Below are 14,507 nucleotides of genomic sequence, written 5' to 3' on the forward strand. Positions count from 1 at the left end.
CCTTCCCCCCTGCTTCTGCCTCACCCCCTTGCAATTTCAGGCACTATTCAGCAAAACTGTCTCACTAGGGCAAAGTTGGATATCAGAAGAACAAATTGCAATTTCCTTGAGGACATATTTAAAATTCTCTGAGTGTTCACCCAAATTCAGGTTACATCCCTCTGTATTCCTATAGGCATTATCATTAAGAGTTGACCATTGGCAAAGGAGAAGGAGTGCTAATGCTTGCTGTACAAAGTAGAGAGGACTAAATTGTGGTCCACATCACTAAGGTTAACACTTTTGTGTGCCTTTGGGTCTTAGAGCCAACTAATAAAATTCAGGATATCTGCTTTTAAACTGCAGTAGAAAGTTCTTAGCTGCATCAGTAAGGACAGCAGCCTTTCCACTTTCCAAAGTGGCCAGATGTGAATGTTTGGGGGTGGGGCAGTTAAACCTCTCTCCCAAAATGTGCCTATTTTGTGGTCCCTTTTATTTCCTCTCATTTGTAATATTTGGTAGTAATAGATTTTTTTAATTTTTTTTTTTCCCTTCCATCTGTTTCTCTGTTGTCATGTGTTCGTCTTGGCTCTGATGGGCTGCTGGTGTTATCATATGATCTTCCATCTTGCCTCCAGTGTCTGGTTAGCATGACTGCAATCACTCAGAAACAGCTGCTCACTCCTGACAACAAGGTTCTTTATTTTATTCTTTTCTGCTCAATTTTCCATTTTACCCTTTTCCTTTGCAGTTTTGGTTTTTGTTTTGTTTTATATATTTATTTATTTTTGAAATAAAAAGATGACGACTCAGTGGGCAAATGGGAGAAATTAGGAAGATTTAGGGCAGGTCTCAGTGTCCAGGACTGATTTACCACTTGTGCTGCTCCAGTGCATATCCTTGAAGAAGTTACGAGGGTTGAAGAGAATGGTAGCTTTATGGAGAGATGAAGACCTCATTCAGCTGCGAAGTGGAGATTTGCAGGGATACAGGCAGATGCCTGTAAAGGTGTTTCCACATTATCCTGGGACATCAAACTCACTGGTGGAATGGCCAAGTTGCAAGTTTCAAGGCCTCTAGGTCCCAAGATGTATTCAAATTACACACAGGAATAAGTTGTACACAGTGTCATACTACTAGCAGTCCAATCTGGACTATCTGTTTTCCTGTCATGAATGATCTAGCAAAGTGGATTTCTGTGATACTCCTTGGCTGCCTCCAGGACTGTTTCAGCATTGAGGACATCATTTTTTTACAGTCCACATAAAGGAGGGCCTGGAGATATTTGTTGACTCAGCATAGGAGATAGTTTAAGATAAACTAATGGAGCATGCACAATTGTTGCAATTGCCTAGAAGGCAGAGTAGCTCTGATCTCTCTCTTGTTCCTTGAATAACTTTTCTTTCTTGCTGAATGTGTGCATAATGTTGTCCTTCTTTAGGCACTGGCCAGCATGAGTCTGAATACTCAGCCCATTCTTAATCTAGAGAAGTTCCACGAGGGGCAGGAGGTGCCACTGCTACTGGGAAGACCGCAGAATGATTTGCAGTCTACTCCCTCCACAGAATTCAACCCTCTGATCTATGGGAATGATGTGGACTCTGTAGATGTGGCTACCAGGTGAGGCTGAACAGGAAGGTAGTGTTGAGTCTTCATAAAGTTTGCACTTGAAGGCAGCACAGACACTTCTATGGGTCCTGTGGTGGAAGCAGCATCTTCCAGGTTCTGCTGCAGGTTCTACTTTACATCAGGGGAAAAAAAGAGCAGAAATTAGTGTTTACCTCAGATCTATTAACTGCATGAACATAACCGTGTATCTGGAGGGGTTGTTTTGTTTCTTGCATTTTCCTGTAGATCATCCACTTTACCTGGATTTGTCAGTCTGGTATTGTATTCTCAGCTTAAATCACAAGCCTTAAACTACAAAAAAAGCTGGAGACTTAATTGTCACCTCAGCTAGCAGACATGAGAACAATGTCCCTCATTGACTGGGTCTTGATGTTAAGGTGGTGAATTAAACCAAAGTGATTTCTCAGTGTTTTTTTGTTTTTTTCTTTTCTTTTTTCCAAGACAACTGTTTTCTAAGAAGACTTAGCTTTTTGTACTGGGTTACCATTCTTCAAAGGTTTGAAATGTTGCCTACTGCATACCTTTTAAAGGCGCTCTGTCTTCTTTTCTGTTGTGTTCTGTGTTTTTATCTGATATGTTGTTCTCTGTTTCTTTTCAGGGTTGCTATGGTGAGATTCTTCAACTCACCAAACGTTTTGCAAGGTTTCCAGATGCATACTCGCACTCTTCGTCTCTTCCCTCGACCAGTGGTGGCCTTCCAGGCAAATTCTTTTCTTGCCTCTAGGCCGAAGCAGACACCTTTTGCAGATAAGCTTTCCAGGACACAGGCAGTAGAATACTTTGGAGAGTGGTCACTCAACCCTACTAACTATGCTTTCCAAAGAATTCATAACAGTAAGTTTTGGTCTTGCCTTTCTTGCACTTGGATGTCATGCAGGAACTTAAAAAGCAGAGAGATTCTAGGGAAGGTCTGAGTTTTACACCATATTATTCCTGCTGGGGAGTGAAATCCAGTTCAAGGAACACTTTTCTATTTTCATGTATGTCCTCTTGTGTTTCTGCCAAGTTAGCCCTGCTATTAGCCACTCACTCCTCCAATTAATTTTACATCTTGTCTTGTTTGGTTACGGAGGCTTCTTAGAGTAGAGGCTGTTCCTTCCTTTGTGCAAGACTTAGTAGGGGGTAGTCTCACTGTGAATGAAGCCTTTGACACCAATAAATGAGTTGAATTAACTCCTTGTTTTTTGTGCAGACATGTTTGACCCAGCACTGATTGGTGACAAACCGAAGTGGTATGCTCACCAGCTGCAGCCCATCCACTATCGTGTCTATGACAGTAATTCACAGCTGGCTGAAGCACTGAATGTCCCAGCAGAGAAAGAAACAGATTCTGATCCCACTGATGACAGGTTAGTGGGGAGCATGACCTTAGTTGTGGGGTGGAGAAGAGGCCCAGCAATCTGAACTTACTTCTCATTTGCAGCTTTTTCCTGTAGCCTGCCAGGTTGCTGTTTCATTTCTTCTGTCTGGGCAGAATACTGACACTGAAGTAAATTGTCTCTCTGCTCTGTCATCACAGCAACCTCTTAACCCTTTCCTTTTGTGTCTTTTCAAGCCTTCATTTAATGTAATTCTCCATTTGTATTTTCCTGTTTTCTTTTGCTACCCGTATGCCACTTGACACTTGGTATTTTCTCCCACCCTAATGGTTTTTTTTTTTCTTCCATGCTGTTCTTTCTCTGGTTATTTCTGTTGCAGTACTACAAGTACTCCCACCCATCCTACCACTCTTTTAAATTTCTACTCAGTGCACATAGTTATGTGAAGCTTGTGAGTACTACCCACTGCCTGAGACCTTCTTGTGTGTTCAGTAAAATGAGAGTAATTTTTTTTGTTCTAGTAGTTTTGGCTCTGTTTCCCAGAGTTTTGCATCAAGTTTTATTATCCTTCATTTTCTGCTAGCCTGTGAGATCTTTCAGGCTTGGACTTGCACAACTTTTATGTTCTACACAGCACCAATGGTTCTGACTGAGTGGGATTAATCGTTAGTATAAAAAGGGAATGCTTTTACTTGGGTTTTCCAGTTCCCTTGAAGTTGTCCTACACACACACACACACACACACACACAGAATTAATACACTACTCCCTGCTCACTTATGCTTGACCTCATTAACTTTGCTGAGAGCCTTTAAATGTCCTCCCATATTGTCTCTGCACATACCTCAAAGTTATTTCATTTGCTCTGACCTTTCATGAAGCTGGCTTCTGTCTCTTGCCAGAAATTTGTTTGTAGAGACTGAAATATCATGAGATTTTTAAGAGGCCCATGAAAACAGTGCTGATTCATATCTTTGAAACATCAGGCCCTGCTATTCCTGTTATGTTGCCACTCATCTCTCTTTCTCACCTGTGTGGCAGTGGCAGTGACAGTGTCGACTATGATGACTCAAGTTCCTCCTACTCCTCCCTTGGTGACTTTGTCAGTGAGATGATGAAATGTGACATTAATGGCGATACTCCAAGTGAGTAACTTTGAGCTTTACTTTTGCAAGGTCCACATAGGTTCCTCTTCCCCATTCATCTGCACCGTGGGGAAAAATGCTTCCCCCAAGTCCCTAAATCAGTGCAAAGTATTGTTCCATTGTAGTCTTGCTCTGAGGTAAAAGTGTCTTCTATACTCCTCCTTAAATATCCAGGGGTAGGCTGAAAAAGAGACATTTCTCCTGCTTATAAACAATGCCCTTCAAAGGACACTGGGAGGAGGAAGAACAGAAATAGGTGCTGCTGAACAAAACTGGCTTGCTAGATCTGGAAACAACCTGCTGCTGCCAGTAGATACTGTGCAATATGGGCAGCAGAGTACAAGCTTTCTCCTGCCCCCGCATATTGGTTCTCAGTGCTGGCTTTAATGAGTCACTCTATCCTGGTGGGGACAGCAAAATGCATTCTCTGTGGCTTATATGAAGGCTGCAGCAATAGCTTCTCTTGTGAGAGCGGGAAGTTCTCACTTTCTTCAATCAACTAAATGTAGGACTGCCAACACATTTCCTGTGTCCCAAGGGCAAGAGGTTATAATCCTAAGTTGCAACAAAAGAAATTTGCTTGGACATAAGGAAAAGATCTTCATGGTTAGTGTAGTTAAACAGGTTCCCAGGATCAAAGTAGAATGTCAAGCCTTGGAGACTTTCAAAACTCAGTGGGACAAGGCCCTGAGCAATCTGCTTTAACTTTGAAGTTACCCCTGCTTTGAGTAGAGAGTTGGAATAGATGACCTCCAAAAGCCCTTTACAACCTAAATTTTATGCAGGTTTATTCTACTGAGCAGCCCTCAACTGCTAGGGGTCTTTAGTTAGATGGGCAAAAGGCTGAGGAAGGCAGTCGTCTAATGCAAAATGATGTGTTTGCAGGTGTTGACCCCCTGACTCATGCAGCTCTTGGTGATGCTAGTGAAGTGGAATTTGATGATTTTCAAGAATACTCGGGGGATCTGGATGAACAGGCCATGGACAGTGAAAACTCCCAAGAGAACAACCAGCCTCGTTCAAGTTCCAGTACTACAGCCAGTAGCAGCCCCAGCACTGTCATCCATGGAGTGAATCATGTGTGTACTGAGATGAGTTCAGCCCCAAGATCAGAATATTAGGATATAAAGAATGGGAGAATGCACGTGGTTCTTTCTGAGAAGGGCAAAAGCTAATAGGACTGTGAAACCATGCAGATTAAATTGCATGCTCTTTCTGGACTTTCTGAGCAAGGTGGAGTTCACTGGTACCCTCTTATGCTGGGACAGAGCATTCCTGTACCTAAAAGCTCCCATGCATTGAAAAATGCAGCATTAACAGAGAGCAGTGGTCCAGGTTATGACTACAGGAATTGCTTTTACAGAGTCTGGAAAGACCTGATGCGTTAGAGGAACAGGGAGCGCGGTGGGGAAACTCATGAATCTGTGGTCATTTAGGAAGAATGGGAGTTGCTTGCATAACCACAGAACAGGGTAATGGAAAGCTGTTATCCTGAGCTTACACTTGCCAGTAAGATCTGTTTTACAGGGGAGTAAGTCGCTAGAACAATGCGCAAACACTGCAGCGTATGTAAAATCCTAGATTAGAGCCATGGATAGTGGGGATGGGGTGGGGGCAACAAACAGCAAATTTGTTAAGCAAGTAACAAACAGCAAGGACTGTACAGACTTCCCAGTTTGAAATAATTGTTCTTGTCCTGCCCTTCAGTTGTATGTTACACAAATTAGCGAACAGATCAATGATTTGACTGGTCCACAGGAGTCAGCAGATTCAGCAGAAATGGAAGAGAAGTTGGTTGCTGGATTTTCAAACCATCTCCCTTCCTTACCACTGCAACCAAGCTTTCCCAAGATAAGCTTGGACCGCCATGAGAGCGACAGCACAGCTGGCAGCATGAGCTCCTCAGAAGGGGTGGTGAGGAAGCGAGAGTATGACAATCCATACTTTGAACCACAGTATGGTTTTCCTACGGAGGATGAAGATGATGAGCAGGAAGAAAGCTACACCCCAAGATTTAACCAGAATCTCAATGGAAGCAGGCGAGTCCTCCTTGTCTCCTGCCCTTCTGTACAGCACTATTGGGATTTCCATCTGCTTCCAGTAGTTTATTGTTTGTTCATTCCAATGCCTTTTGCACCTGAAATGTATTGTTGATCACTTTAATTTAATACTGAAATTCTGTAAACCCTTCTGGTTTGAGTAAAGGCACTTGCTCAGTTCCCTCAGATCCTTGCTTTTATGTAAGCAGTAGATGCTAATAGAATTATCAGTTCTTCCTAGAAACATTCTAGTATATCACCTACTGATTTCTGGAAACCTTTGAGCGATTTTTAAAATTTTTTTATTTTTTGGTGAAGCTTTTGTCTTTTGGGGGAAAGATACTATAGTGATTGATGACATTGGGTTTTCTTGTTATTGCTCTCAAAGCAGAACCCTTTCACCCTCAAATCCACCAATGCCCTTTTGTAGACAAATTTTCAGCATGCCCTGAAAGGTAATAGAAGCCTCAATGCAAAGATGCTTCAATTCTCTTGGGTTGGGTTTTTGTTTTGTTCTGTGTTTTTTTTTTTTAAATATCCCACAAGGTAAGGATAGTGTGGTGAAAACGGATGAGGAATGAGACCAGCATAGATCTCCCACAATCATACATGTTGATTTGGGGTGGGAAGGGGGAAAGCTAATAACAGTTGTACTTAATTTCTTTAAAGGTCTCAGAAGTTACTCCGTCCAAACAGTTTAAAACTGGCCAATGATTCTGATGCAGACTCAGATTCCAGGGCCAGCTCCCCAAACTCTACTGTCTCCAACAACAGCAGTGAAGGTTTTGGGGGCATCATGTCTTTTGCAAGTATGTACTAATGAATTCATTAAGCTGGTTTCATTTATTATAATAAAATTTACAGACAAGTGGAATAGAGGCATGGCTAGTCAAGAGAATGACTTGGTTATCAAATTGTTACCAGCTCTCCAGAAGTCATGTTGGGAGCCACAGGACCTATTTAACTTACACTGCTAACTACTGCTTTATGTGTTTTTCAGTAAGAAGGACTTTGGTTATGTGGTTAGGCCTTTGAGTTATATGGCACTTTAGGGCACAGATCAGAAATCCTTTGTTTCATTTAAACAGAAAATTGTGCAATTTCCTGAAGTTGATACAAAAATCTTACCAGTAGTATGCCTTCCATGCTACCATGTTGTGTGTTTAGATGCTAAATTCAATTTCTTGACTGTGCTCACCTACTTTCAGTTATATTTTAATAATAAAATCCACAGGTGTGGAAGAATAATCTAGAGTTTTTTAATGAGTGAAAGAAGATATGGCCAGTTGAGTCTTGCACTATAGTGGGGAGCAGTGCAAGAAATTTGCAGCAGTGGTGAAAGTATATTGGATGTTTCTGGTAAAATGATTGTTACTAAAATAAGGCTGCAAAAAAAGAACCAAAGCAAACTGAAATAGTACGCTGACATTTTAAATTAACATCATGAAGTGTTAATCAGCTCATTGATCTACAGGAGATGCTTTCAGGCTGCCTACAGGCTTAACCAGATGATGATGCATTATTGTGTTCTTAAGATCTGTCTGTATTAGGAAGAACTTCTGCTTTCTCCTGATAAATTAAAGCTTCTATTTTAAAGCACACTTCTGTGGCAGATTTACAGCATTTCACAAAGCACACTGCACAATCCTTAGTTCAGAATTACATGTTTTGGTGATCTTCCATCACCCTGTTTTCTCATGTGGCCCCTACTATTCATTTGCTCCCAAAAAGAGGATCAAACAAGAAGACACAGCTGATGTGAGGTTACCTGTTTAAGTGCAGGAAGACAGGTGGATATTGCTGTTACATTTAAGACTCAAAGATAAAGCAGCAGTGATTGTAACATGAAAGCTAAGAGTTAAGTTTTTGTACATTTTAGAATAATCTAATTTCAGATGTGGTTGCAATGTAAATGAGATGACGTTATGCTTTTGAGACTTTTGGGTAATAAAGAACAACTTAATCATCAAGGATCTGGAATAAGAAGGTGAATTACAGGAGGTTTAGGAAGTTTGGGTATGTGCAGCAAGCATTAGGCATTTAACTGTTGTCTTCTTCTGTCGTAGGCAGCCTGTACAGAAACCACAGCACAAGCTTCAGTCTGTCCAACTTAGCCCTACCAACCAAAGTTGGGAGAGACAAGAATACTCCCTTTCCTAGCCTGAAAGGTAACCGTTTTTCCCTTTGACTTCTACAGCCTTTACAGTTCTTGTGCCTTGGCAGTCTGAGGTCTTACCCCTAACAGGAATCCTTGGGGTGATGCATTTTGGCAGTTTGGGTAATACCTGTCTTGAGTATCAAGACAGTAAATTGTCTTGATAGTTCTCAGTCAGACTTCTTCCCGAGAATTTGGCTGCGTTGGGATGGGAGACTGGCTTGTCTAGCCTGTGTTAATGGATACACTGTGAATGTTGGTTTTGTTTTGTATTTTGTTTTGTTTCATTTTTAAGTACTTAGCGTAAAGAATGGGAACCAAGAGGTAGGTCCTACTTTTGCACTGCCATTATCTTCATGATTAGCCTTAGGTAACTTGTTGGAGCAATGATGCTGCATTTCTCAGTGGGGTTAATGCCAGTTTCCCATGGAGACTGCAGTTTACATGGGTTTCAAAAGTGTTTATAGTCTCTTAAGTTCACTAAATAAAAAATTTTGATCAAAATCAAATTACAACCATTCTTCAGCTCATTCAGAGTGAAGATCGATCCCTAACTTATGTGCACAGTCTTTTCATTGGAACATCTCGTGTTTGTCTGCAGTATCATTAGATAACATGTGTGGATGGGCACTAGAGAAATGACCCTCTTACTGTGGGGAGTTAGTCAGTCTGGTTGTCCTTGTACCAGATGTAATAACAGAAGGGGTGACTGAGCACATGTTGGAGTTTTAGTGTTGAGACCTTTTCAGTTGCTAAACTGGGGAAAGGTTTTATTTTACCTTTTGAGTTATTCTATCTGATTAGAACTTATTGCTTTTGTTTTAATATGTTGATTTTTTTTCATTTATTTTTTTCCTCCTCATCATTTTCATCGGTAAAGATTACTTTAATCTGGAAGTGGGAAGGGATGTGGATGAAGGTTGGTATGATGTTTTGCTGACCTTAGACCTTGTAGAAACAAAGGCCAAAAGCTGGTTTTTGTGTTTCTGCTTTGGACTTTGTTTCTGAGACAAGTAATCATTCCCTGTCTGTAAAATGAGGAGGAACAGGACTGGTAGGGTGAAAACACTAGCAGAAACTCTGCACAGCTGTTTTTGACAACCTTTTACCAGTTGGTTATGTTTTTATGTCCAATTGTACTGGATAAGAAACATGCTTCATGTCAGGATTATTTCCATGGGTAAACTTAATGACTGATTCCATGCATTGGAAGAAAACAGTGATGGGGTTTGCCATTCCACGTTCATGCTTTGCACCTCATCTTCTCCACTTTGGTGTTCTTTCTTGACTACTGTAGTCCTGTAGGGTCTTTAATGTTACTATGCAGATATGAGGATGGGATTTCCGTGGAGTAGCTCAGTCTTTTATGCATGTGCAAGTGTGTGTGTGTGTGTGTGTGTGTTTGTGTTCATTTACGTGTGCATGCTGCGTCACTGGGACTCCCACTGGGCACTGTTTCTTAAATGTTTTTGTCTCTGTTGTACAGATATAAAATCACTGCATTAACTTGTTCTTACCAAGTGTGTGTGATACCTTGTCTTTCTAACTGTAATGGGAAATGATGCTGGGACTCCATCTCATTGCTGCTGTCTGACCACTTGCCATCTTCCTTTTTAATTTTTATTTCATGCACATCCATTGATATTTTTTCCTCAGTGATGCAGATGTTTTTGATAGTGCCCTTGAAATACAATATATCCAATAATGTCCTTGAAGATGCAATACATTGGTTCCACGATGCCAAATTTCAAGTCAAGCACTATCTCTAAGATTAATTACACTGGCCCTTGTTGTCTTGGGCTTTCAAGCATCCTTCCTGCTCTAGTGTCATTTGGGTTTTGTTTTGAGGGAGGGCTGGGAAGAAGCTGGTAGTTGGATTCTTTTGCTGCTGATGGTGGGGACTGTAGAATTGTAGTACACTACTAATTGTATATTTTGTGTCCCAGTATTTGGGTTAAATACTATAATGGAGATTATTACTGAAGCTGGCCCAGTAAGCAATGAAGGTGGGTTCCCTACAGCATGAGCTGTGCATGATATAACAATTTCCAGCATTCCCTATGCCTGACTTTGGGCTACCTTTCTCACTGGGTAACCAGTACCACATGATCTATACTAGTCACCCCTAATGCATTATGCTTTTACATATAGTGACTAATTTGAAGATGGTTCTTGTTGTAGAACTGCATGCAGAGCAGCCAAACTTTTCCTGCCTTTCACCTCCTGCTCCCATTACCATCTTCTCTTTTTCTCTCTGCATTACTCCCATTACTGTTTTCTGCCGATGTGTGATGCTAGAATATGATATACGCTGCTGCTTTTTTTGGAGTTTCCATTTTGTTTGAAGTCTGTTACCTGTAATCCGAATAGGTATGTTAGCCAACCTTAGTGTTGCTTGTTACTGTCCTGGGAACAGGTGGTTTTTTTCTTCTTCCTACCTCTTCCTCTCATGCTGTTTCCACTCCTGTTTAGGAAATAGACGAGCCCTGGTGGATCAAAAGTCTTCAGTCATTAAGCACAGCCCGACAGTGAAGAGAGAATCTCCATCGCCTCAGGGACGAACTAGCAATTCCAGGTAATATCTTTTATTGCTTTTTTGAGTATAAAGTGTTGTTAGAGTGGTCTCATACTTGGCCAATGTTTCCTCAGAAGTCTAGCTGTTGAAAACTAAATAGTGCTTTTCTATGGCCCTAAGCTTGCACTTATTGTCTGAGAAGATTTGGTATGGATGGTCTTACAGTTAATAGCACACATACATATTTTAATATGCTCTGAAATGTATCCTCTTTCCGTCTGAGATCCAAAAATTTTAGGTCCCTACTTTAGCTGAGTATTTATTATTTGTAGTTGAGTCTGTTCTGAACAAGGCAGTCTAGCCAGCAGAGTCTTAATGCACCATGCAGGGGATCAGCTGAGTCATATGAAGCAGTTTGATTCCATGAATTCATGTGAAACGCTTTTCTCAGCCTTGGGAAGGGGACTCAGAATGGTGCAAGTAAATGTTACCTGACCTTTGCCTGTGCTTTCTCCTCCTTTTCTTATGTAGTAGTCATGGGTAGAGTGAAGTTTGCTTTGAGCTACTGGGTTGGGAGACAAGCAAGAACAATAACTGCAGTTCAGACTGGGGAATGCAGCAGGCTGCACAGGAGTTCCCTTCTTATCATTCCCTCCCCTGTGGCAAAACAAGCTGAAGCAGTACATGTGCCAAGGCTGCTGCAGTAGTGCTATTAGTAGTGCTGTGCTTCCTCTTTCAAGGAAAGCCTACAGGTCAGACAAGGCAGCTGTGGGAGAAGGTTGTGGCATAGAGGGCTCCTATAGATTCTGAGGAGTGCTGTGAAGGTGAGGAGTAGAGTCGTAGCTAGAAGGACTAGAGGAAAATCTGATTACAGCTTATTATAGGAAATAACATAAAATAAAATATTTGATGCTACACCTATAGAACAGAGGTTGGGCTGTGTGCAGTTATGTTAGCAGCAAGCATAGCTAGATTTGAAGTTTTTTTTCTTGTAAACTTAGCTTTGATAGGAAATGCATTTCTATGTGTGTCCTGGCCAAGGTCAGCAGAGGGCTAAGTTTTTGCCTGCTTCCTCTTAAATCAATCAGTGAGAACCAGCAGTTCCTGAAGGAGGTGGTACACAATGTTCTCGATGGGCAAGGTGTTGGCTGGCTGAATATGAAAAGAGTCCGACGCCTGCTGGAGAGTGAGCAGCTCCGTGTCTTTGTACTAAGCAAGTTGAATCGCACAATCCAGTCAGAAGAAGATGCTCGGCAGGATGTCATACAGGATGTGGTCAGTGCTGAACTCATCGGGTTCCTCATACCTAGTGTCTGCTGAGGCTCAATTCATAGAAAGTTATTGTTAAATTGCCTCCTAAAAGCTGATGTTACAGCAGTTTGGGAATTTATGTTCTTGAATTACTTTCTCACTTCTGAAATAGCGACACTAATGGGATTTTCATTGTAGGAGATCAGCCGCAAGGTTTATAAAGGCATGCTGGACTTGCTGAAGTGCACTGTGTTGAGCCTGGAGCAGTCATATGCAAATGCTGGCCTGGGAGGCATGGCCAGCGTTTTTGGCCTGCTAGAGATAGCACATACTCACTATTACAACAAAGGTAAGAAAAGTGTTTATGAGAATACAATGTTTACGAACCAAACAAGATCCTTATTGTGAAGGTAGCTGTTTTGTGGCTTCAGATATTTCAGGGGTTTTACGACACTTTCAAAACAGGTGAGAACTGTACCATTGTTACTGAAACCTTACAAAGCTTGAAACCATTCTCTTGCACACGTGTGGCTGGGCCATAACAAAATAACGGTCATACTGGGTATTTGATTGAAAATGGGAATTATGCAGTAAGATACAAAACCTGGGGCTTTTACAGATGAAGTGGAAATTCTGAGAGTGGGGACCTTCAATTAACACTGTCCCAACCACAGTCTTGGAAAGTTATTGCAGACAACCTGAATAGGGACGGAGATATTTCTAATGTGGAACCATATGAGACTTATCTCACCAACTACCTTGCATTACACAATGATTCTTATATCACTAAGTACTCTTGGAGAGGAAAGTCTGAAACTACCTCTATATTTTTCAGCTCTTTCTTAAAATCTGATTCTTAATGCAAAATAAGAAAATGCATGTGTAAGGAAAAAGAGCAAAAGATGACAGAAAGCTACGTCTCTGCTTTATATCTGACTCAGATGTAATCTCAAATGATGAAAAGCTATTTATTTCATTGTAGCTGAGGAGTAAAATCTACTAAACAGTTTATAGTTGGTGTTCTGAGTGGCTTGCATCAGGGATTTTATAAGTTGGCTTAGATGCCCTGTGGGTTACAGGGGTTCATTTCCAGTCGTTGTTAGAATGCTGAGGAAGATAACGAAGGCTGTGCTAGTTTAAAAGTCCTGACTGTGGGTTATAGGCTGATCTTGGTAATTATGAGCCTTTTAGTCTGACACTAATCCTAAACATAAAATTAAGAGTGGCTGATCTAAAACTTGGTGGTTTTAGATGAAGTCTTGATAATGTAAATGCCAGATAGTATAATTTGATGGTAAGTAGAGCTTACCCAGTAGATTCATTGTAGTCAAAATAGACAAAATTTGATATAAACTTTTAAAGCCTTGATACATCTTTGAAGGACTTCTCTCATTATTGCACGACATCTTGATTTATTTTAGCTGTTTAGTATGTTTTACATGAGTTGATCCAGATATTTCTAGAAATGTTTTATAGAGATTAGTGTTTATCTTAATGTTATTTAACATAGAGTAGTGATCTAGTAATCCTAAAATTGTTCGGTTTGCATATGATGCATACTGTTTGAACAGGACATGATGGATATTGGTCTAGAGGAAGGATATTGGTCTAGGTTATTGGTCTAGAGGAAGCTGAATCTTAATAAAGCATGGTGGTGGTTATTTTAATATGGTCAAACTAAGGACTTGTTTAGGAGTAAGGACAGTTGGCAACAAGAGTAGGATTGGGAACTATGTTCTAGGAAGCAACGTCTCTGAAAATGGAAGCTATGTGTGAACTTCCCACTAGTTACTGTGTCTGTAAAACCTGGAGAGGGGGGCACTGTGTAAACCTGGGAATATAGATTTGGGATGTAGCTATTGTCTGTGGATATGTCACTATCAAGACCCACAGCTGACTTAGTGCTTCCAGTTCTGATCATCAGATCTTGAAAAAATGAGGTTTCTGAAAAGACCTACAAGGAATTGGGAAAACACATTTGTTCTGAAAGATGGAGGTGTTCAGTCTATTGAATGATAGGTGTTGATTGTTTTCAATTATTAGCTAAATGGAAAGGTGTCGCTGATAGCAGAATCTTTAATCTACTGGACAAAGATATCACAAGGTCTAGTGGTATGACAAATTTAGGTATTAGGATATGAAATTTTGACTATTGGCCTCATCAGCTATTGGAACAGTTTGTGCAGGATTGCAGGAGATTCTTTACGGAAAATCTAATTTTAATTATTCTATTCTGAAAGTTTTGCTGTAATTCAAACTGTGGAGCTTGATGCAGAGAAATAATCCAAACTGCCTTTGGGGATATATGATTATAGGAAGTCTCGGAGAATGCTGAGAGCTATAGCTGATAGTTTTTTGGTTTTTTTTCCTAACTGAAGTTTCATTTAGTGTTACCTATCAAAGATGATTGTATTTGTCATCTTTTCACTGCAGGAGGAGCTTGCTTATATTCTAGAAGTGATATTCTTGGTAGTTT

The 14,507-nt window shown here is 40.7% G+C and overlaps 1 protein-coding gene across 34 annotated transcripts in view; it reads left to right on the forward strand.

The window, feature by feature from the left end:
- The window catches only part of MADD (MAP kinase activating death domain), a 76,417-nt gene that overhangs the window by 24,718 nt on the left and 37,192 nt on the right, over positions 1 to 14,507 (forward strand). For 12 of the 34 annotated variants that reach the window (XM_049825826.1, XM_049825845.1, XM_049825834.1 and 9 more), the window contains exons 8-21: positions 618 to 674; positions 1,421 to 1,599; positions 2,207 to 2,442; positions 2,801 to 2,957; positions 3,968 to 4,071; positions 4,957 to 5,150; positions 5,779 to 6,110; positions 6,780 to 6,919; positions 8,177 to 8,278; positions 9,146 to 9,184; positions 10,212 to 10,271; positions 10,738 to 10,840; positions 11,869 to 12,055; positions 12,230 to 12,380. In XM_049825826.1, the coding sequence (XP_049681783.1) occupies positions 618 to 674; positions 1,421 to 1,599; positions 2,207 to 2,442; positions 2,801 to 2,957; positions 3,968 to 4,071; positions 4,957 to 5,150; positions 5,779 to 6,110; positions 6,780 to 6,919; positions 8,177 to 8,278; positions 9,146 to 9,184; positions 10,212 to 10,271; positions 10,738 to 10,840; positions 11,869 to 12,055; positions 12,230 to 12,380 (2,041 nt within the window). The remainder of the gene's footprint in view (positions 1 to 617; positions 675 to 1,420; positions 1,600 to 2,206; positions 2,443 to 2,800; positions 2,958 to 3,967; positions 4,072 to 4,956; positions 5,151 to 5,778; positions 6,111 to 6,779; positions 6,920 to 8,176; positions 8,279 to 9,145; positions 9,185 to 10,211; positions 10,272 to 10,737; positions 10,841 to 11,868; positions 12,056 to 12,229; positions 12,381 to 14,507) is intronic. The other 22 variants (XM_049825838.1, XM_049825854.1, XM_049825855.1 and 19 more) reach the window with 6 other exon arrangements.

Source organism: Accipiter gentilis, chromosome 22 (assembly GCF_929443795.1).
Source record: "Accipiter gentilis chromosome 22, bAccGen1.1, whole genome shotgun sequence".
Classification (NCBI taxonomy): domain Eukaryota; kingdom Metazoa; phylum Chordata; class Aves; order Accipitriformes; family Accipitridae; genus Astur; species Astur gentilis.